General features: G+C 36.8%; 1 protein-coding gene across 1 annotated transcript; it reads right to left on the reverse strand.

Annotated features, from left to right (window-relative positions):
- Window positions 1-4,994: 4,994 nt before the first annotated feature.
- On the reverse strand, window positions 4,995-24,345 carry LOC145980799 (uncharacterized). The gene is made up of 3 exons (XM_083113886.1): window positions 24,170-24,345; window positions 7,495-7,693; window positions 4,995-5,381 (listed from the first exon to the last, which is right to left on the reverse strand). Exons 1-3 carry the CDS (start codon window positions 24,329-24,331, stop codon window positions 5,149-5,151), a joined length of 594 nt encoding a protein of 197 aa, XP_082970012.1. The 5' UTR covers window positions 24,332-24,345; the 3' UTR covers window positions 4,995-5,148.
- Between the last annotated feature and the right edge of the window lie 388 nt (window positions 24,346-24,733).

Genomic DNA, 24,733 nt, shown 5'->3' on the forward strand with positions numbered 1-24,733 from the left:
GAAAATTATCAATATATATTTTTCCTATTGTATAAAATTTCACAGTTCATGTTATATTTTGTTGAAATTTTTGAAACAACTTATTTGGTGTGTATGTTTGTGTCTTCGCAGAGGCGCTAATGTAAAATAAATTTTGTGGGACTAAGGTAAATTAATGGGGGGCGAGATCGACATAATCAATACTTTATATGTAAAAATACATAAAATGTGACCTTCTATGTGAATTTTGGAGGGGGAGCAGAAAGTGCCAAGTACCCTCAAAGTCGGCGCCTATGTGTGTGTTTAAGGTAGAAATATATGATAACTATACTATGTATTAATAAAACTTCACATGGCACATACATTTTGTATGTGTGGAATTGGCCTGTATTACATAATGAAATTATTAATAGATAAATATTAGAAATAATACATACTTGATAAGCCGTATCATATAAAATAATTATACTAACTTTTTCATTTTAATTTTTTGTATTGTGTCCCACCCGTGTGCCAATAAACAATTAATTCTCCATTTAAATCTTACATTTCCTCTTCAACTCTACTAAAATATTATAAGGTCCTTCTATCTGTCTTAAATGATATATTTGTCACAATTTGACAATTTACAGAAATAAAACGAAATTCCTTATTAAGTAGAGGGGCAGTGTTTTGTCTGTCCCACCCGGAATAAAAAATCGTCCCAGCTATAAAATTGGGAAAGTATTTTAAGATTAGTTATGTTTAATCAACAGTGTTTTGTTTCATAATTCATAATTCATTGCACAAAGGGCCTCTACGATGGCGCAGTGGTAGCGTCCTCGCCTTGCAATCAAGGGGTCCCGGGTGAAGGCACAAGTGGTTCGGATCCCACTTCAAACTGTAGATACAGTCCCGATTACCTTACTGTGCATAAAGTGGACTCAAAACACCAAATCAACTCAACACAACTCAACTCATTGCACAGAAACTGTAAGGAAAAATGTTTGCTTGACTATCAGTAGATTAGTTACTTGTCAAAAATTGTAGTCTATATATATATATATATATATATGTATGTATGTGTGTGTGTGTGTGTTTGTCGAAGACATTTAGGGAAGTGTGAAAGCAGCAATGTCTCTCGCATTCCATATGACAGTAAATATTTTTAGGTTTCATAACATGGATGGGTAACAGCTACGAAAACATTGCAGTAAATCACGAGTAAGAGTTGTTTCCATATTGAATTCACTAATGTTGCTTCTCCGTCTGAGGAAGACCCTGACGTAAGGCAGAAACGTAAAGTGGGAAGTGTTTTTAATTTGTAATAAACTACCTTGGTCAGCACCTTTAGTGTATTACAATAAAATATATCATCTTAATACATGGAACCCAATACAATTTCACACACAGAGAGATTTGTTTGCATCTAACATTATTTTATACATACTTACCTGCAGTATTTGATTGTGATGTATATATTCTGACACTTGTTATGTGACAGTAGTCTATGAAAGTTTCAAATTCACTTTCATTAGAAAATAATATTTCAGTAGTGTTTACTGTAGTCTGATTATACATACGAATGCGAATGCCATAGCAGACAATGTTTGCAAATGGTTTGGAAAACGTTATCCAAGTGCCTGAAAGCTGCCAAAGATAAGTCCAATTATTAACAAATACAAAATGTATCTTAAATTACGAATAAGGCCTAGATTCGTTTCATATCAGGATATCAACAATGAAAAATAAGAAAGAAGTGGACATGTAACAAATATGACAAAATAAAAAAAAGATAGATCCAGTATTAGGACGTCTTTAATTAATTTAATTATAAAAATGAAACCTGGAGGACAGTACGGAAGTAGAAAAATATTACTGTCCATGAAGAAAACCTCAAAATCTGACGTTTTGGTTCCATCTGGTGTAGCAAATCCTGAATCGGGATTAAATCAAGAATGTATGTGACAGCAGTTTGAAGGGACTAGGTTTCTAAACACTCAAAACTAAATGTAACAAATCAGATGTGTCAGAAATGCAGTTAGTCAAGGAGCTAACATCAGTAGGGCCTCTAAAATCAAAATTGGCACAACCCACATTACATCTAAGGTTTGACACCACAGTTTGGTAGAATGTGTTATATATGAACCCACTAGGTAGTATGTCACGTGAAATTGTGGTATCATTAATTTTATGGACGCCATTTTGTGTTGTGATCACGTGACTTCGGTCACGTTCGGGAGTCGTTGGCTTAAAATGTGCATAACTCCGGTTAAAATGGAGCGATTTAAATAATATTGACACCAAATTAAAGATAATGAAATTCTGTACAGAAAAGGTTTTATTTACATTCTTTGTAGATGAGTTGGTTTTGTTGTAAATATAGATTTTAGCAACATATTCAATAATAAGAATTACAGTTATATGACTTTCTAACCTCAGCCTTATGTTTTCAGCGTTTCTGAATTGTTGAAGTGACAGCTATCCTATAAGTGAAATGTGTTCTTTTGGCCTTTGCCAAGAATCAGGTTTAAAGTTTGATGTGTTTTTGTATACAGCATGTAACAGTAAGGCCAAAATGATGGGAATGAGTACATATTTTTTCTCTGTCTAGCTGCACTTGAATGAACCAGATGCACCATTGTCTATGATGCACTTAAAGATTTGATCTGAGATACAGACATTACGCATTTTTGTTTTAACTGATGCATTTATACACTTGCTCTGTGTGACAAATGCAGAATTCAAGATATAATGGCCACCATATCGTTCAGATCCCATGCCTTCAATTGGCAATAACTAATTTTTTGACAAAGATGAAGTGACTTCTATTTATCAGAACGATCACAACAAAACTGTAGATAAAGTTTTCCCCTATCATAACCCCACAGCTCTACAGCACCTTGGCGGGCCTTGGCTTACCTACCGACTGCTGGTCTCCCTCCCACACTGTTCCGCCGTCACCTGTTATAGCGTGGAGGTCTCAGACCAGTGTTGGGGTGACGGGTGATCAGCCCGACGAACCCCCAGCCGTTGTTGTAGGTCTTCTTGACCGGGTTACGCTCTCTCACTCGGAGCTCCCCAATTTCCTCACGATGGTGGGTTGCCACCGGCCCTATACGTAGGCCGAATAAATTCCGACCAGAGCCGGATTCGAACCTACGCCGTCCCGCAGCGAACGATCTCAAGACGAGTGAACGCCTTAACCCGCTCGACTACGGAGGAGGACTCCCCTATCATTAATATCATTATATTTTAATGCTCTTTATGTGTTACTTTTATTTCACAATAAAGCATTTGATACTACACGGAAAGTGTTCAGAATTTAGATTAGGCTGCACCACATAGTCTTCTCATCGCTTTGTTCTGTACGCCTTGTAATGATTTCTGGTGTTGCCACACTACACATGTATATGTGAGCACAATATGCTCACATTGGTATGCATTTCGTACATAGAGTATAGCGGGATAAGAGTGCGCACTTAGTCTTAGATAACTGAAACCTCGTTTCCTTTGTTCCAGATGCCTGTAACTACATTTCATTACGTTCCGCCATGACAATTTTCAAGCTGGTTCATTGTTGCCAGTCTAACTTCCAATGGAACGCCGATATTTGCACTGCAAGGTTTTACCCGCCGCGAATTCTTACCTCACTCTAATCTACCTATTCACAAAATTCAATATATTCTGGTTCCCTTGTAAACCATTGAAACTGCTGCTTACCTTTTGAAAGTCGACATCTCCTTCCGGAACAACATTTGGGCACTCAACATCTTCATCTTCTGGGTTTTTGTCGATTTGTCGCTTGTTGCGTAGCAAGCAACTTGAATCTTTCATCACGGAGAAGACAACAATGACAACAAAGTAGTTAAAGAACGCTATTGTTGAACTTCCAATCAAATTCCCTGCATGCCTAAAGCAGTAACAAGTAGTTGATTTTCTAAGGTGTGATATGACTAGTTCTGATTTGATTATCATTCTGTTCGTGACGATAACTTGTACACGCACACATACAAGATATCAGTTGGCGGATGTTTGGTGCATTCGATAAATGTGCAAAGCATTTGTTGTCCAATCCCTAGCAGTTTTTATGTGAAGGTTGTTTTCTCAAAATGGAGGTCCTTGGTTTAAGGCTTGGGCAGACCTATGGCCGTCTTACAAATTGCCTTTACTTTCGTAAAATCTCTATGATATCCAATTTTTTTAAAAGAAAAGGTGCTTAGAATTGCTTCTAGAGAATTCACGTGAATCTTTGAGATTGCTTTCTTTGTTGTCTAGATATTTGCAATAGTCTCGTGGCTACATAAGACTATTGCGAATATCTAGACAACAATGGAAGGAATTTTCGAGCATGTAATTTTTCAAAATTTGGAATATCATATCGGTTTGTCGAAAGGAGGGGAAATTTTGAAAACGGCTTTGCTAGTACCGATCCAAGGTCCAACCGATCCCTAAATTCTTCGGTACCAATCTCACTTGTAATTATAATAAAATTAATAAAATACGTATGTTGTTACTGAAATCAATAATGCAAAGTTTTCAAAAACCTTACAGTGATATACGATGCACATTTCACAAATCCGTTGGCGGTCTCACAGCGTCCTGTAGTGTTCTGTCCCTGAGCGTATCCAGGAACGCTCAACGTTGGAACAAAGCGAGGTAGCATGACTGCTGGAGACACTAGCTAATAAATGTTGCGAGGTATCATATTAGTGCGACGTCACATTGACTCCAAACAAACCCGTCACGTTGTGCGGACGCACCTAGCCGACATCCGCTCCAGAAACCGCAGCCAATAGGCGCCACTACTGTGGTAACATGATAATTTCTAACTCTTTGTACGTTGTATTAGACAACCGTGAAATTTTTTGTACACTGAGATTTGTAAATATTAACAAACAGTAGTACGAAAGAGATAATGACATTTGAAGGTTTTATTCAGTTTAAATTTATGATCTTGTACATATTTTTTAAAATTTGTATTATGTTCCGCAGAAATGATTAATTAATAACCATATATATATATATATATATATATATATATATATATATAACTAACCGTATAAAAATTAAAGATATTCAATCAAACAACATTGTTATAATAATATTAGAACTATTTAAACTAATAATACTTCATTCAATAAAAATTGGTTTAGCGTTAACGGTGCTAATTTACGCACTTTACAAAATTCATATTTGAGCTGGTTCCTTGCAAGAATCCTCAGACAACGGCTCCCAATTAAACATCTGCAAATTCGATAAAGTATTTTTAATATCTTCTTTTTCATCCTCGTCCAATGTCACTCCAACATGGCGCATTACTTCCCCAGAGCTGGTATATAATGTCTCGTCCGGTTCTTCCCAGCAAGTTACTGCTATGTAGTATCTACCAGGTTTTATCGCTACGAGCTTCCACACATACTCTGTTGAAAGAAATAAATCATGCATAACAAAAATGAAAATGATGCGCAGAAAGAACTCAAAAGGTATTACCATGACTAATGTTTGTTTACAGAGTGAAATATATACACAGAGAAGTAAGTGCATGAGATGGAAATGGTGCTGCAGATACCAGCCGTAAGTAGGGGAGCTCCGAGTCCTGCAAATAAACCTGACGGTTTTTAATTACAAATTAGAACAAAACTCTTTCGTGCATCGAAGTGAAATTAATGCATGTTATACTACTCATTATATATTACCCCGATAACAGTGTTGCCCCTCAAAAAAACGCCACTTGAATTTGAAATTATCGCATTCCTACATCCCAATTATAATAATTCATGTAAATTACAATGACTACAATCAAATTGTAAGTGTGAAATATGTACTTTTAGGTTGGAATTCGTTTTGTAAAGGGGAGACCATGCCCTCCTTGCCCCCGTTCCAGACGTCTCTTCCCCTATATTATTACACTTTCACCTAAAAATTTAAGATAGAGTAATGTTATCGCCGTTTTGAACGATATTTACTCTTAAAGAAAATGAAGTATTTCCAAGCCGATGAAAGTTGAAAGCAACTACCGGGAAAGGGGCTGCAGTGGCGCAACCAAAAGGGACAGGGGCATTGACCCCCCCCCCCAACCTTGACAAAAGGAAAGCAAAGGATGAAAACATTGAAGCATTCTCAAGATGGGATTAGTTTTCACGTCTTTGTTGCATTATTTCTTTCTGACAGCCAAGAGCACCTGCAGGCGGGGAAGGGGGGGGGGGCGACAGCAGGACAATTACCCTCTTCGATTTCAAATTTTTATACAAATAAAAATACATTTCGTAAAATTTTCTTGCTTGCTTCGCTCGCAGTTTCTACTTTTCTTATAGTCTTGCCAAGTTCAGAGCCGTAGGTAGGGGCGGCGGGAGTTCACCCTGTACGTCGAATGATCTAAATGAAAAACAACATGTAAAAGAGAATGCCACGCAACTGCATCAATTTTTGGCGCCATATGATATATATTGTTTTCAGTTTGCAAATATTTGTATCTAACAATTGCAATGCAATAAAACTGAAACAATCAGATATATGACGTTTTTCTTTCCCGACTGAACATTCATCAAGGCATTTGCCCCCCCTAAACAGGGTGTCTGCGCATGCTTATGCTACATCTCAAAGCATTTTAGGAAAATTGCTCGAGCGCAGTTTCTTGACAAGAACAGTTCATATATTGAATAGCACACCTCAAATTAATCTGACGGTTTTTAAATCAACACTGAACCCAGTTGCTCGAGGTAAAGACATTCAGCTGTTCGTTATCTCAAAGCATGTCAGTCAGCATGGAGCAGTGGTCGACACAACAAAGTGCTTTGTGGTTGAGACATTTTTCATAATGAATGTGTGGTAGAAACACAACGAGTTCGTAGTCGGAATACCACTTAACTGTGGGTAAGGAACTTCAAGGAGACGACATCAGCAATGAGAACACTTGGTGGACATCGTAAGGTTCGAAATCCCGCGAACATCCAACGAGATCGGGTCTCTGTCTTGAGGAGTCTTTCGAAAAATGAACTAGGTCAGTTTTTCAAAGCATCTCCCCTGAGCGTCCAGGCACCTCTGCCATCGTTGTGGCAGTTCTCTGCTTCCTTTGGTGTAGCCACCGCAAGATTGTCCTTCTTCAATGTCCTCTCCCTTAAATACTCTCTGCAAATGTGATAATAACTGAGGGCTTCGTCAGGATTGTAAAGGCATGGGGCAAAACCTTGCAGTGTATTCGGAGAGAGTTGTTACTGTCAAATTCATCGTATGGGGCTTAGCATTGTCATTGCGAAGGATATCATTTTCAGACATGTCCGATCTGCTAATGCGAATGCCATTACGTGGGCCACCTTTCATCGGATGCCTAGTGGATCGTTTTAAGCCAATCTTTGGCCCTCAGAATAAATCACGTAAACGGAAAGAGGATAAAATGCAGAATTGATTACTAAAAATACTAGCTACTCTTGTTAAACTCATGAGCACTCGATACATATGTTGATGAATCAAAGATCATTTCACACACACACACAAAGATTTGTTTGCTCATAACATTATTTTATATATACTTACCTACATCATTATTTATGTATGTTGTACATAATCCCGAACTTGATATGTGACAGTAGTCTTCGAAGATTTCGCTTTCACCATCATTCGAAAATGATTCTCCAGTTGCATGTACTGTAGTCTCATTGTACATACGAATGTGAATTCCATAGCAGGTAACGTTGACAAATTGATTGTAAATCGGTATCCAGGACCCTTGAAGCTGCGAAAGACAAGACAATTATTAAACAATAGAAGAGTAATGTATAGAGCTAGCAATTTTATGACATGAAAATCACGAAATATGCAAAATAACAAATGCTCTTGCGACGTATTTCTTTTTTTTAAAAAAAATATGCACCATAATTTGAAAAACATGCCCTTACAACTGAACTGTTTCAAACGACAATATTTAATATTCAGTAGTTACCTGCTTCTGGCGAAACAATTGCACTCAGAAGATTTGGTTTATAGTAAATATTGTGCACTGCATTGCAGTAGGGTAGGAAGGAATGTTCATAATTTTGCAGATTATAGACAGTGATCTACAATTCAAAGAAATTGAAGAATTAGAAAATAATCACTCAGAGTTATATTGGGCAAATATCAACTTTCTGATTTCATTCCATTGTAAAAGAAGACGTTTTCTCAATTATTTAAGAAATAAACTGGGACATTTAATTATTAAAGAATCAACAACTTGAGTGATCATGGGATGAACAAATCACTTCGAAAATGACTGTATGTTGCTTGAAAAAGCGAAAATATTCTGAATATGAGAGAATAACTACCAAATTTTCTCTATAACGTAGAAATGTCCAAATATGCCTAAATATACCCTTAAAAAACTTAATTTAATTAGTTTCTTCATAATATGAATTTTTATGTATTGAAGGAACACATCACCCTTACGAAAAAATATGCTAAATCATGAAAATCCTAGCGCTAGTGATGTATGTTTAATCCAGATTAGATCCGTTTTGTATGAAGATATCAACAACGAAAGATAACAAAAATATACATATGTAACAGCATTGAAACAGCATTATTAAATATTCAATTAATTGATGAAATTTGTGTTATAAGGCTCCCCGATGGAGCAGTGGTAGCGTCGTTACATTGTAATCAAGGAGTTCTGTGTTCGATACCAGTGGAGGCACATGGTGGTCCGGATTACACTTTAAACTGTAGGTCCAATCCCGATTTGCCTTACTATGCATAAAGTGAACTTAAACACAAAATCAATCAATGAAATCAATCAAAAATTGGGTTATAGAGACATGGAACCTTGGCGCCAATCATGGAACTAGAAAGAAATGATAGTGCATGAGCCTAACGTTGAAATCTGACTTTATCGGGCATGAAATGGGGTGGTAAAAGCTTACTATGTTGACTATAGTATGTCTGGTTACCGAACAAGAATCTATGATAGGAGTCTCAATGGAGCAGCTTTCTATGACAAATCGTGAAATCAATATTAGCTCCAGGTCGTTCCGCTCTGATGGCTTGAATTGGTAACCCCGGTAACTGCTTCTTGTAGGCCAACAAGGATCTGGCGTCTGGATTCATATCCCAGTGAGGTATTCTCGCTTTCCGCAACAATTCTTATCGATTGCGTGTATTTTTTATACACCCCATCTATAATAATTACATACAATAGATATAAGTAGTTGTATTTGTGATATAACCAGGACCACTTACAAGTGTAGAAAAGGAGAGGCTATTTGATTGAACAATCCGATTTGCCTACACTTAAAACAATGGCAAGAGGGGCTTATACCCCAATTCTTCAGGTGTGATATGCCCTGATTTTTTAAGAATTTTGAATTCTAGTGTAGAAAAGGTGAAGCCTCTCAGACAGATTTGCCCATACTTAAAACAATGGCAAGAGGGGCTTATACCCCAATTCTTCAGGTGTGATATGCTCTGAATTTTAAGAATTTTGAATTCTAGTGTAGAAAAGGTGAAGCCTCTCAGACAGATTTGCCTACACTTAAGACTATGTCAAGTTCCATATGATCTTATTGTTTATAGTGTGTTTTTTCTGTCAAAATCCCAGGAGACCCAGTAGAGTGTGGTGCATAGCCCCATGGTTTTTATTGCCTTGCAATCAGGAGGCCTCTGGGTTTGAGTCCTCATAAAATATGAAGCCTCCCCTGATGGCAAAATGTTAATATTGTTGCCTTGTAAACAAGAGACTCGGGTTTGAGTCCTGACAAAATATGAGATTGAAATACATGTGGCAAAATAATATCTCCATACGTGAGATTTTGAGAATAATTATTGTTAGTTGATATATAATTGATAGCTCCCAGATCTGAAAACCTGGTACAAAGTGTTATACAACAGCATAAAAAGAGCAAAATTATTTTATATTGGGGATCACCAGGGCCAAGTTATTGTTTTGGCATAGTTCTGTTTTGTTTTTTTTGGGACCAAGAAATTTTATATAAATAAACTACAAAAATGCCAAAACAAAAATATTGCAATCAGTGTAATAAAAATATATCTAGTTCTCATTGGGCCAGGCACCGGCATATTTGCGACCGTAAGAAATGCAGAAAGGCCATGAAAATGTGTCCAAGATGCCACAAAATATTAAGCAAGGCATATTACAAATGCCATAAGTGTAATTCTTATGTACAGTCATCAACATTGCCCTCACAACCATCCACATCTGGTCTGAAAAGGAAGCATGAAGCACCTGTTAATGCTGGACCTGCAAAGCAGCCACGCTATGCACCACCTATCCGTAGCAGTTTTAACGGCCAATTAAGGGATCACTGTTTTAAATCAGAGCAAAAATGTGGTATTAAGAATTTTTTGAACAGTGTAAATTCTGATGTGCAGGCAATTCTAAATACACAAAATGGCTCTTATAAGCTGTCCCTCAAATTGTTTGCACAATATAAGAAGCCAAATGGCACAAAATTTACACAGCCCCACATAACAGAAACTGTACCTGTGTACCTAAATGCAAATTTAGACAAAATAATAAGCAGTTTGATAGAACAATTGAATATTAAACACTCTGAATTTGCAGCAAAAGAGTCCGGATGGAGCCTATGCGGATCTCCACACAAGCTCTATGTTAATATTTCTGAATTCAGCCCATTACAAGGATCTACATATCTGCCATTACCTGCCAATATTAAAAACAAAAGAGCCGTGGTTAATATAAAAAATAATGATGAGAAATGCTTTTTGTGGTGTATTTTAGCTGCTTTGTTTCCAGTTTCAAGGCATCCTGAGAGAATAAGTTATTATAAACAACATGAGCACGATTTTGATGATGCAATGGAGGGTTTAGAATATCCAATGTCTGTTCAGAATATTGATAAATTTGAAAAAAAGGCCAGGCACATCAATGGCAAACAATTATCTATTAATGTATTTACTTGTTCCACTGGCCGTGACAATTGCTTGATAGATCCTCTCAGAATCAGTACACTTGATGATGAATCTGCTATTCCGATTGATCTGCTCTTAATTGAAGGGGATGGCACATATCATTACACTCTGATACACAGTCTTGAAGCTTTAGTCAGAACACAACTAGACAAATCCAATACAATATTCAAGTTGTGTAGAAGATGTTTAAGTGTATTTGATGGTAGAAAAATGGTGAATGGTGTTTGTGAACAGAATGCAGAAATTGCTAAAAACAAGTTAATTGAGCATCTGAAATACTGTGGCAATTATAAACCTGTTCATATGGTGATGCCTAATCCAAGTGAAAAAGCAAAATTCAAAACGTTTGAAGCCTTGTTGGAACACCCAGCATATATTGTCTGTGATTTTGAATCAAACCTCAAACCTCTTGCATTCTGCAATCCAGATCCTGAAGAATCTTCAATTACACCATACCAGCTACATGAACCTTCCAGCTTTTATTATGTGGATGTACAGGATGGTGTTGTTAGTAAAGAAAATTTATACATGGGAGCAGATGCCATCAAAGAATTTGCACTTAGAATAGAAAATGAGTGCCATGACATAGCATCTAATATTTTATTAAAATCAAAACCCATGTTGCCTTTAACAGAGAAACAGATTGAAGATTTCAACAATGCAGAAAAATGCCCGGTATGTGATTCTGAATTTTCAGATACAAATATCAAGGTGAAACACCATTCTCATACAGATGGTAAATTCTTAATGGCCCTGTGTAATAGCTGTAATATTAAGATCAAGAGACCAAAATTTGTCCCCATATTTTGCCATGGAGCATCCAATTATGATTTTCATCATTTGATCAGATACGAGGGGTTTGACAAGCAGAATTTAAATATTTTAGCTGAAAATGATGAGAAATATATTGCTATTAGCAAAATAATTAAAGTTAATGGTGTTCCTATTCACATAAGATTTCTTGATTCTTACAGAATTTTATCTGCTAGCCTGGCTACACTGGCCACTCAATTATCTGATGATCAATTCAAAATCACATGTGCTTTGTTTCCGAATCAGGACCTGAAATTAATTAGGCGGAAGGGTGTATATCCATATGATTATGTTACAGATTTTTCTAAATTTGATGAGTGTTCTCTGCCACCACAACAAGAGTTTTACAGCAAAATCAGAGCATCTGGAATCACTGATGATGATTATCACCATGCCCAATTGATGTGGAACAATTTAAAATGCAAGACATTTGGTGATTATCACAAGGCATATTTAAAACTTGATGTGACCCTCTTAGCTGATATACTTCAAGCATTCAGAAAATCATCAATGCAAAATTATGAGCTGGACCCAATGTATTTTTACAGTGCCCCAGGTCTAGCATGGGCTGCAATGTTTTTAAACACTAAAATGCAATTGGATCTAATCCAAGATCAAGATATGTACTTGTTTATGGAGCAATGTATAAGAGGAGGCATGGTGCAATGTTCTCAGAGATATGTCAGAGCAAATAACAAATATATGCCTGATTATGATCCAGCACGGCCATCAAATTATATACTGTATGTGGATGCAAACAGCCTGTATGGTTATGCCATGATGCAAAAACTGCCATATGCAGGGCTTGAATGGGTTGAAGATTTTAACATTGAAGATCTTAAGGATTTTGATGACAGTAACTATGGCCTCTTCTTAGAGGTTGATCTGACAATTCCTGATGATTTACACAACACATTTTCTGATCTGCCTCCAATTCCCGAGGTTAAGTGCTCACCTGGCTCTAAACAGAAGAAATTGATGATGACACTGGAGCCAAAACAGGGATATGTCATATATTACAAAAACCTCCAGTTCCTGATGAATCATGGTGTTCAAGTGACCAAAATTGGCAAAGTTTTGAGGTTCAGGCACTTAAAATGGTTGAATCCATATATTGATACAAATACAGAGCTTCGAACATCTGCAAAGAGCCAATTTGATAAGGCCTTGTTTAAATTGATGGTCAATTCTGACCATCAAATATGGCAAAACTATTGAAAATGTCAGAAAACATACCGATGTTAAAATAATTACTGACCCCAGCCTGAGCAAAAAATTGGTTGCAAAGCCTAATTTCAATTATAGAAGAATTTATGATGAAAATATGGCACTTTTCAACATGAAAAAAACAAAGATTAAGTTTGATAAACCTATTTATGTAGGGGCTGTGATATTGGAATTGGCCAAATTACACATGTTAAAATTGTATTATGATGTGTTGAAACCTTTTTATGGTGATTGTGTAAAACTGATGTACATGGACACGGATAGTTTTGTTCTCGATATTCAAACAGATGATGTTTATCAAGATATAGCACAGCCTGAATTGTTTCAATACTTTGATACCAGTGAACAACAGAGATTCAACACCACAACAAAAAGGTGCCTGGCAAGTTAAAAGATGAGACACTTGGTGATGTTATTGTGGCATTTGCTGGGTTAAGGGCCAAGATATACAGTTTTGAAACATGTAGTGGTGTTGTTGCCAAAAAAGCCAAGGGCATTGGCAGAGTAACTGTTGAAAATGAGCTCCAATTTGAAGATTATAAAAATTGTCTCAAATCATGTAGCACAATCAGAACATCAGAAAATAGAATTCAGAGTGTGGATCACTTATTGACTACAAATATTGTAAGAAAAGTGGCTCTGGACCCACATGATGATAAGAGATGCATTTTATCATGTGGCATACATACTTTACCTTGGGGGCATTGTGATTTGAAAAATGGAAATCAATGCCCAATTACAGAGCATGATTTGAAATAAATAAACATGCCTATGAACTTATTTGGGTTCAAAAAACAAGGTATTATGGACCTGCCGACACCACAACCCTCTTCTGATATAATATCTAAACTAAGTGGTTTCTTAATTATTCATCTGAACAGCATACTTACAGATGTTGATGATGAAACAGGCAAAACATTGTACATATTTAACAATAATTTAAATCATTACCAATTACCTGTAGGTGGGCAATTGCAATTTATTACAACCCCTGAGGGTGATGTCAAGATTTCAGTAGGGAGAAATATTTATAGAATTAAGCACTCAAACATGATTTCTGGCACTGTATATACTGTTTCTGCTGGTGACTGCTTATATATTGAGGTCTCTGGATCATATGACAAGCTTATACCCTTTTTTATAGAATTAAGAATCAGATACTCTATAATAAATAACCACTAAAACAAAAATGCCTAATGATATATTTGGCCATACAAGGCATGAAGATCACAGTGATGAGATTTTGATGCTTGATCTCAGAGTCAAGAAATTAAGAAGTGATTTACAAGCTTTACAAACCACACTCAATGCCAGTCTTCAATTAGAAATTACAAATTTGCAATCACAATGCATGGACCCTCTTCTTAAAATTGATTCTGAACTCAAATTGTTGCTTCAAAAATATACTGATCTGGCAACATTAGATAATTTTCAAAGTTTAGAAGAAGCTGTAGCAGCTCTTCAAGCCAAATTTAAGACCCAGGCCACCAATTCTGAGCAATTGAAACAACAATTGGAAGAGCAAATAAATAATGTCCAGGCACAGCTCCAAACAATTGTCAAAAGCATAAAATCACAAGAAGATTTTGATCTAGTGATTTCCACTCTAAAAGAACAGATTCAATCACTCCAAATACCTAATCTGGATCCTCTGCACAATGCCATAGCCGAGGTTAAAGAAAACATTGAGACACTTGAAAATTTTATGAACAATTTGCCATCTTCTGATGCTTTGAGTGCAATAACTCGGAGTGTGGCAAATATTAAGCTGCAACTTGAAACATATGAAGATTTTGGAAAAATTCAAAGTACCATAACCCATCTTGAAGGTACAATAGCAGCAGTGCAAAGTGATTTGGCAAATGTACAAGAAACTCTAGAATCCGCCTGCCCGGTATTGTAGATACTCTTGTTAGTGTCCAGCACCAAATCACAAAGCTTGAAAACCTCAACACTGAATCTGACCTATCTCATTTTCATCATTTGATTGATGATATTCAAACAAAACTTGAAATTTTACAACAATCCACACCCACTCAGGCAGATATAGCCCTGCTCCAAAATGCTATGCAAAATGTGGCTGATGCTTCTGAATTAAACAATGTAAAATTGGCACTTGAATCTTTGCAAAATACAGTATCAAATCTTCCTACATCACAGGAACTTAAAAATATTAAGAGGGCAGTGAATAGGATATTGAAATCAGAAGATATCAAGAATATCCAAGCAGAGATCAAACATCTCACTCAGACAGTGGCCACTCTACCAACCAATCAACATATTAATGAACTGCATGCCCTGTTTGAGGATATCAGAAGACAGGTCCATGATCTTACTGCTCAAAATTCAAAATTGGCAGTTGTTCAAAAATTTGCAACAAATTGTAGCTAATATCAAGCAACAGCTAGGAACCATGGAATCCAATCAAGCAAATGCTCTGTCTGTTTTTGCCACCCAGCTTCAAGAAATTGTGCAACAATAAAAGAAACTTGTTGTGGACATAAAAATTAAGCCAGGCCATGATGATGTTGTTAGGACCATCAATGAGCACCTTGAATCTGTAACAAGCAGATTGCTTACAGCAGAAAAGGAAATAACAGGCATAATCGAGAATCCAAAACATTCAGTAATTCTTGAATTGTACAGCATCCCCAACAAAGAATATGATTCTCCATTTACACCAGGTGGCAAAATATATATGCTGTCCCCTGCACAATTTTATTTCCAATTTTTTGTTGGGGGCACATTGAGACCAATCAAGATCAAATATTGGCTTCAACCACAGGCACACCACTACCCTACCTTATGAATAACAAATGCTGACAACAAACCAAAAATCACCTGTGTAGAGTTAGAGGATTTTACAGATCCCAATTCATTAGAAACAGCCTATGTTGAAGATGACGGCTCTCTGGAATTTCATATACAAATAGGGGACAAATTATATTTAGAAAATCCTGCAGTATCAGCTGCTGAACACCCCATAGTTGCAATATTCTTGTTTTCATATTATGTCTAGACAAATTATTGTTGATGAATTACACAGACAAGCCAGACATAATTATAAGAGACTGCCAGTAGTTACAAAAGGCATAGATGATTTATGGCAGAGCGACTTGATTGAAATGGCAAGTGAACAGTTGAAAAACTTAGACAAAATCAACAAGGGCTACAAGTATCTACTCACTGTAATAGACACATTTTCAAAATTTGCCTGGGCTGTGCCACTCAAATCCAAAACTGGAAAATGTGTTACAGAAGCCATCAGGACAATCATCAATCAGAGTGGAAGATCACCGCGCTATTTGCAAACAGATAATGGCAAAGAATTTTATAATTCTGTGTTTCAACAATTTATTAAAAGCCAGGCAATACAACATTATTCGAGTTACAGTGATCTCAAAGCCTCAATTGTAGAGAGATTCAACAAAACCCTAAAAAATCTTATGTATAAACAATTTACACTTCAAGGTAATTATAAATGGATTAATATTCTTCCAGAACTTCTACATAAATATAACAACTCGGTCCATTCCACAATCAACATGAAACCCTCTGAAGTAACTTCATCTGATGAGCAAAATTTGATCAGGACTGTTTATTATCCTAGATACCAGCCAACAACAAGAAAGGCCAAATACACGGTGGGTGATCAAGTAAGAACCAGCAAATATAAGCACTTATTCAAAAGAGGCTTTACAAGAAACTGGAGCACTGAATTATTTACAGTGGTTCAAATTAAACCTGGGACCCTTAACACATATATAATAAAAGACCACCACGGAGAAATTCTCAAAGGCAGATTCTATGAAGAAGAACTCAACAAAACTAAACAGCCTGACACATATCTCATACAAAAAATCATCCGCAGAAAAGGCAACAAGTTATTTGTCAAATGGCTAGGACTTCCAGAACACAGCTGGATCGATGCAGACAAATTAATAATATGAGCACCTGGGATGTTATAAAAAGGCTGCCAGAACCTGAACAGCAGATTAAGAGAAATGGCAAGTTGCTGCCCGAAAATATTAGATGTCTTATTGTTGGGCCATCTGCTTGTGGTAAAACTACACTAATGGTTGATAATTTTTTATTGGCACCCAACTGATTAGACTGGAAAAACAGGCACTTGTATGTCTTCTCTAAGAGCTTGGAACAATTAAAATATCAGCAGCTGATGAAGCCATATGATGGATTGGATATTGCCACTTTTGAACCAGATGTTAAGCCACTCCATGAATGTCTCGATAATTCTGTTGTTGTGTTTGATGACATTATATTGGATAATCAAAACAAGGTTAGAAATTTTTTTACACAGGGGCGGCACAAAAACATTGATTGCTTCTACCTGGCACAGACTTTTTCTAAAATTCCGAAGCAGCTGATCCGAGACAACAGCAATTTTATATGTGTGTTTCATCAAGATCATACCAACCTCAAACACATACATGATGAATATGTAGGTGGGGACTTGAGCTACAATGATTTTTCCAAGTTTTGCAGTAGGTGCTGGAACCAGGACAGTTATGGGTTTGTCACAATTGATATGACAAAAAAACCCAGTAGTGGCAAATACAGAAAGAAAATCAACAATTTTCTAGACATTGAAACATATATAAATAACCATGAAAAGGCCAATCATTGATGATCTTAAATTAAGAGATTATCTTGTAAAAAGATTTAAGGGATGGAAATCACAGAACCGAGGAATTTATGAACAACACAAACAAACAGAACAGCCTATCATTGATGCTATTAGTGAATTAGGTAAAAATATCAAAACTGTTACAGAGCAAAATCAAAATTTGATCACAGAGCTTGTACCTGTAGCTGCAAGGAACATATTAGATTATCCAATCACCCCACTTTCCAGTATTCATACACCTAGTCCTATTGCTCCTAGAAGAATTGAAGCTAATCAGGATCCTATTGAATTGGGTCTTCTTGCTCAAAAATATTTAACCACACCTAAAGACAATAAAGATGAGGTGTTTGGCTTATATGCTGACACAGAGCTTGATGGTAGCATCATACATAGAATTGGCAATTTCAGAGTAACATTTATGGGAGATGATCTGATTGTTTATTCAGAATCTCGTCTCGGAGAAAAAGGTGGTTTTGTTAAATATCCCGGCACACCTGGGTTGTGGGAACTGATGACTAGGAAAAGGCCTGGCAGCTATACAGATCAAGATTATGAATATTACAAAGAAATATTAATAAAATCAGATGCTCTATACCAGAACAATGATCCCACACAAAAAAGAGTCAAGTCTAGCAGTGGGGCAAAATACAATAATTTAATCAAGCCCATATGGTCACAGATCAAGACTGGCAGTGGAATCAAACAATACAACACCCTGCCTAAAGAATTTGTGTGGGTTGATGATATCAGGAAACTTGTAGATAGGTTATTGGTGATAGCTGGGGAGGAAAATGCTGGCAACAACAATTTTTACAATGAAAAGGTTGGAATTATGGACATGATAAGCACAAAATTGTCTAATTTTATAGTGAATGACACTAAGGGGATTGGATATCTTATAAAAATTATTAATACTCTACCACCTAAATTTTGGAATATTTCTGAGGGTCGGGGCCTGGTTAATGACATTATAAACAAGCTGCCATTTGAACTACACATTCCAGGCTATCAGTATTGTGGTCCAGGCACAAAATTGGATCATAGATTAAACAGAGGGGATCCTGGTGTAAATCCCCTAGATGCTGCTTGTAGAGACCATGACATAGCATACAACACACATACTGATCTTGACAAGAGACATGTTGCAGACAAAAAATTAGAAGAGGCTGCATTTGGTAGATTTGTAAGCAAAGATGCTTCTTTGAGTGAAAAAATAGCAGCATTGGGGACCACCATAGCTATGAACACCAAACAAAAACTGGGGTTGGGGCTGTGAATATATATATAATAAACCTAGAATGAAGGCCAAGGGTGTTATGTATCAAATACCTTATGCAGGTCTCAAATCTCTTGGGCCTATTGATAGCCTTTTGACCAAAAAGCAGCGCAAGAAAAAAAATTCTTGCATTGCAAAGGGACATGGTATGAAATTGTTGCTTAGTACCCCCCAATTAAAAAAATTACAGCAATCAAGAAAAAAATCACATGTGGGGGGATTCATATTTACTATCCCTGCCATCTTAGCAGCTCTCGGGGCTGTTGGGAGCTTGGCTGGGGGATCAGCTGCCATAGCAAAAACAGTAATAGATGCCAAGAAAAATAGGGCAGAATTAGATGAGCAGAGGCGCCATAACCTGGTCATGGAGAAAAAAGGCAAAGGTGTTAAGAGAGCCATGAATAAGTTTAAAAAAAACAAGAGCCGCTTACAAACCAAGATATTGAAGCTTTAATCAAGCCACTGGGCATCAAAAATTTTAGAGGTGTGTACATGTCTGATTCTTTGCCAGAACAACCACTCAACAAAGAGTGTGGCATTGTTAATTTGGATAAGTACAAAAATCAGCGCACTCACTGGATTTGCTATCTTAAATATTTAAAAAATGAGGCATTTGTGTTTGATTCATTTGGAGGTGTTCCACCTGAAAATTTAATAAAATATCTAAATTCAGCTAATCTTTATTACAATAATGCCCGTGTTCAAAATTTCAAAGATGTTAATTGTGGACATTTGTGTTTATCTGTTCTTAGATATATGTCTCAAATAAATAAACCATCAATTGAAAATTTTCAAAAAGCCCTGTTGTATCTGAAACATCATGGGGGTATTCCATCTCACCAGCCAAAATTCAATATTGAAACTCAAATTGCATGATGATATAGTGTATCCCAAAACAATAGCTCTCAGAGCATTTTATGGCATGTACTTGATCCCTAATATTACACACCACAACAACAAAATTGCAGTAGGGGATCAAAAAATTGTCATCACTCCAGGGCAATATAATCTATCCACTCTAAATGCTCAATTACCCAGAGGTATAGTATTAAGTCAAAATTCTGTCACTCACAGAGTAGAGATTGTATCTGCTACAGAAACAGTGGATCTGGGTACTATAGGAGAGCTGTTAGGCTTTGAGAACAACACAAAACGTGAAGCGGCCATCAAACACACTGCTATTAATATACCTAAATTCTTAGCCATAGAGACTCTGAATATTCACTGTAATGTGGCTGAGGGTATGATCACCAAATCAAATGGTATAGGCACTCACAAACAAACTGGCATCATTGCAACATTCAAACCTAATTCTGAATTTATGGAGCCAATCATCTACACTCCATCCCCAACATTATATTTTCCTGTGTGCCATAATAGAATAGATAATATTGAATTGATGGTTACTAATGAAAAAGAAGAATTAGTTGATTTTGCTGGAGCCACAACAACTGCTATCATAGAGATTAATATTTAAATAAAAATACATACAAGAAGAAAATGGAAAATATTGAGAGTTATGAGCTACAATCATTCCCCCCAAACAGGAGGACATTTGCAAATTTAAATCAACCCAACACAGAAATTGAGGTTGATCTTGATGTAGGGGATGGCTTTATACACCCCCACAGAGCAGATCTATACATCAAATTTGATGTTGTAAAGCTCGATGGAACAGATTATCCGGCAAATTCAAATATAAGATTGGTTGATAATTTTGTGCCGCATCTATTCTCTGAAATTGAGATCAGAAAGCATGGCGTTGTCATAAACAGAATAGATTATCCCGGCATTACCTCCACAGCTTTGGCCACATTAAAATTATCCAAAACCGAGGCTTCTTACTACAAAATAGGTGGATTTGAGGCTGGTGATAAGATATTATCTAAGAACCACACAGTGCTGTTCCCGATGCGCCTATTGCCAGGATTCTTCTCAGATTACAAAGATATTATGTGGAAGGGTGGTTTAAGAATCACATTTAGAAGAGCTGCAAATGATAACAATGCTTTGATGAGGTACAGTACATTAAACTCTACAGGGGAAGCTCTGCCTAATACCCTACCAGATGCAGGCAAATGCATTATTCAGACTATGGAGGTAAGAATCCCGGTTGTTGAATATGAAGCCAGTTATGCTCTTAAATACAAAGCAGATATAATAAAAAATCCACAGGTTCTTTTACAATTTTATACATATCAATGTGTACAGAAGCCCGCATCTGGTACCTATTATGAGTTTGATGCTACAAATTCATTCTCCAGCATACAATATGACATGCCTGATTTTGTAGTGGTATTGTTTCAGACTGGAAGACACAATAATCAGGAAAAAAAATCAAGTAAATTTGATAACTGCAACATCAAGAACATATATCTTAAAAATGGCAGAAATGAGGTCTTTCCTAGAGAAAATTATAATTTAGACATGTCCAAGGATGATTTCCTTAAATTATATGAAGCATTTACAGCATTCAAAAGGGTCACTACTGGCAATACTGACATGTATTACACACCAGATGAATTCAAAACACAGAGACCCATGTTTGTCATCAATGCTTCAAAAAGGAAACAAGTTGTGGTGAATGACAGGACAAACATTAAAATTATCTGTGAATTCCATGAGGCATTACCTGATGACACCATATGTAGTGTTATTCTCATAGGGGAAAAATCATATGTTTATGATGTAAGAAATGAGAGAGTCACAGAACAATTCTAGAAGAATTACATTGTCTTAGTATTAGATATATGAGTTGAGGCTGGTGTCCAATTGAACTTAAACCAGAAGTAAATATGTGTGTGTGTGTGTATATTTTTATGCTGTTCTACAACACACTTTCAAACCTCAGCTGAATATCAGCTAGCAGTGAATATTCTCAAAATCTCACATGTAGAGATATTATTTTGCCACATGTATTTCAATCTTACACATTTTGTCGGGCCTCAAACCCGAGCCTCTTGTTTACAAGGCACCAATATTAACACTTTGCCATCAGGGGAGGCATTATATTTTATCAGGATTCAAACCCGAGCCTCCTGTTTACAAGGCAATAAGCCATGGGACTATGTCCACATTTTATTGAGAGCCCAGAGCTCATAGCTCTATATCAGCTAAATACAATTTCATAGTTGGACTTTAAAATTGTGCATTGAATGTTCTGTAAGTTCTTGCTTGGGTTTATATTAATACAGCAAGACAAGATTAGAATTGTGTTCAGGCAAACAACATGCAAGGGGTCAATATTCTTATTACTGAGAATTCCTCTTGGAGTCAATAACATGAGAGCATGTATGGGGGGAATTTTCCCTGAAAAGCACAATATAGATTATATCTCTTGGATGCACGCATAACTCTCCCAGGCCCCTGCATAATTAATTGCCTGCCGGGACATGTGACTGATCAAAAGATTAGAAAAAACATGAAACAGCCTGCCCTTGGCTCAATATATTGATCGGGGAGTTTTGCTTGAGAATATAAATATTTTTCACTCAATTTCAAATGTAGCCAAAACAATAACAGGGGGGCAGCTTATTTTTGACAAGCTTATAGACAGCAAATTGAGAGATTCAGCTTTTGTACACATGGCAGAATCAATCTGAGGGGGGGCTCACCATTTCTACACTAGAATTCAAAATCCCAGGAATTTTGACAGAAAAAACACACTTAAAACAATAAGATCATATGGAACTTGACATAATTTTAAGTGTAGGCAAATCTGTCTGAGAGGCTTCACCTTTTCTACACTAGAATTCAAAATTCTTAAAATTCAGAGCATATCACACCTGAAGAATTGGGGTATAAGCCCCTCTTGCCATTGTTTTAAGTATGGGCAAATCTGTCTGAGAGGCTTCACCTTTTCTACACTAGAATTCAAAATTCTTAAAAAATCAGGGCATATCACACCTGAAGAATTGGGGTATAAGCCCCTCTTGCCATTGTTTTAAGTGTAGGCAAATCGGATTGTTCAATCAAATAGCCTCTCCTTTTCTACACTTGTAAGTGGTCCTGGTTATATCACAAATACAACTACTGATATAAAACACCAACGCAGGTAGGCCTACAGGCTAGTAAAACAAATTTTCTATATTTTCCATAAAATATCCCTGTTACCTAAAATTTAATCACTAAGTGAAAATCCCCTACATGTAGCAGTGCTGCCTCTGCCAATCACGGCGCAGAAAGCAAGAAGGAACAAGCAGTGTTTTCCCGCCAACCCTGTTTGGAGCGGTGGAACTGACTACGCAGGCGGCGTTCTTTTTCTTAATAGCCACACGCCCATTTTGTCTTTGTTTCCCTTGCCCTTTCCCATCCAACTGGGGAGGAAACCAGGTCGTCAGAAGAGTAAAACGGAGAATGATCAGTGGCGTACATAAACCACTCTTTATATTCTTGGTCTAGATAGACCTTGGTCTATCTCCCGACTGCCAGTCTCCCTCCCACAACCCTACCTATAGGTGTGGAGATCTTCAACCGCTAATGGAGTGACGTGAGGTCAGCACGTCGAACCCACAGCCTGTATACGTAGTTTTTTCCGATACCAGGTTACGCTACTCACTCGTAGAACCCCAATTTCCTGACGATGTTGGGTTGCCATCGATCCTATACGCAGGCCGAGAACCCAGAGACTGAACCAAATCACAGCTCCTTAGACCTCACGGACACGTAGGACGTTACTTAAAAATTGCAGGAGTAACTTTTAAATACACACCTTTTATTTTTATTTTTAGTTGGATGCCATTAATTTTGTTTTAGTTAAGGATCATATCCACGTATTTTGTGACAGGAAACAATAGCGTATGTGTGTGATATACCCATGACATCAAAATCTATCAATCAGTGTAATTATACGGAAAGTGAATCTCAAAATTTTGCACAGATGCAGATGCACTTTACACAGTTCGTTGTTGTAAACTTGTTGTTGTAAACCTTTGCCCCACTGTGATATGTAAACTTTTAGCTTCTTCGTTATCAGCAGATGCTGTCATTTATGAGAAATAATTTGAAACACCTAATGCACATCACAATTGCCTTACTTAAAACATGAGATCAATGATTTACTGAAGTTCTTTTTTTGTTATGAAACGCAGTTTGCAAAAAATCAAAATATCAACGTTCTTTGTTCCAGATGCCTGTAACTACATTTGATTACATTCCACCATAACACCTTTTGGACTGACTAATTGTTGCCAGCCTAACTTGCTATGAAAAACGGATATTTGCACTGCAAACTTTTACCCTCCGCCCACTCTTATCCCTCTTCATTCTATCTATTCACAAATTACAATATATTTCATCTCTTGTAAAGTATTCAAACTCCTGCTTACCTTTTGAAAGTCAACATCTCCTTCCTGATCAACATCCGGACATTCTACATCTTCATCTTCTGGGTTTTTGTCAATTTGTCGCTCGTTGCGTTGCAAGCAACTCCCATCCTTCATCAGGGAAAAGGCAACAATGAAAACAAAGCAGAAGTTTAAAAACACCATTGTTGAACATCCAATCAAATCCTCAGTATGCCCAAAGTAATAAATGCTTGCTTTTATAAGGTGTGATATGGCTGGTGCTGATTTAAATATCATTCTGTTCGTGACGATAACCTGTACATGGACACATGATTTTAATTGACGGATGTGTGTTGCTTTGGATAAATGTGTAAAGCATTTGTAGTCAAGGCTATCCCAACCGATTTTGTATGAAGGCCATTTTCTGAAAATGGAGGCTCTCATCCTTGAAGCTTGGCTGGACCATTGGACGACGCAGGCAAAACGATTCTCGTAATTTTACTCTTCTATCGAATAACCTCTATGATACTAAAAATAATACATCTACTTGGAGCATTCAGGTGAATCTTCATGTAGTTGCTTTCACTGTTGTTAAGATGTTAATAA

Source organism: Lepisma saccharinum, chromosome 28, assembly GCF_977018435.1.
Source record: "Lepisma saccharinum chromosome 28, izLepSacc3.1, whole genome shotgun sequence".
NCBI lineage: Eukaryota > Metazoa > Arthropoda > Insecta > Zygentoma > Lepismatidae > Lepisma > Lepisma saccharinum.

Bases quoted from the DNA above. Each gene is read 5' to 3' on its own strand.
- LOC145980799 (XM_083113886.1), bottom strand. From the start codon at position 24,331: ATGGTGTTTTTAAACTTCTGCTTTGTTTTCATTGTTGCCTTTTCCCTG. The intron at 7,694-24,169 runs GTAAGCAGGAGT...TGTCTTTCGCAG, and splicing joins GAGATGTTGACTTTCAAAAG to CTTCAAGGGTCCTGGATACC. The intron at 5,382-7,494 runs GTAAGTATATAT...TTCTTTCAACAG, and splicing joins ATACATAAATAATGATGTAG to AGTATGTGTGGAAGCTCGTA.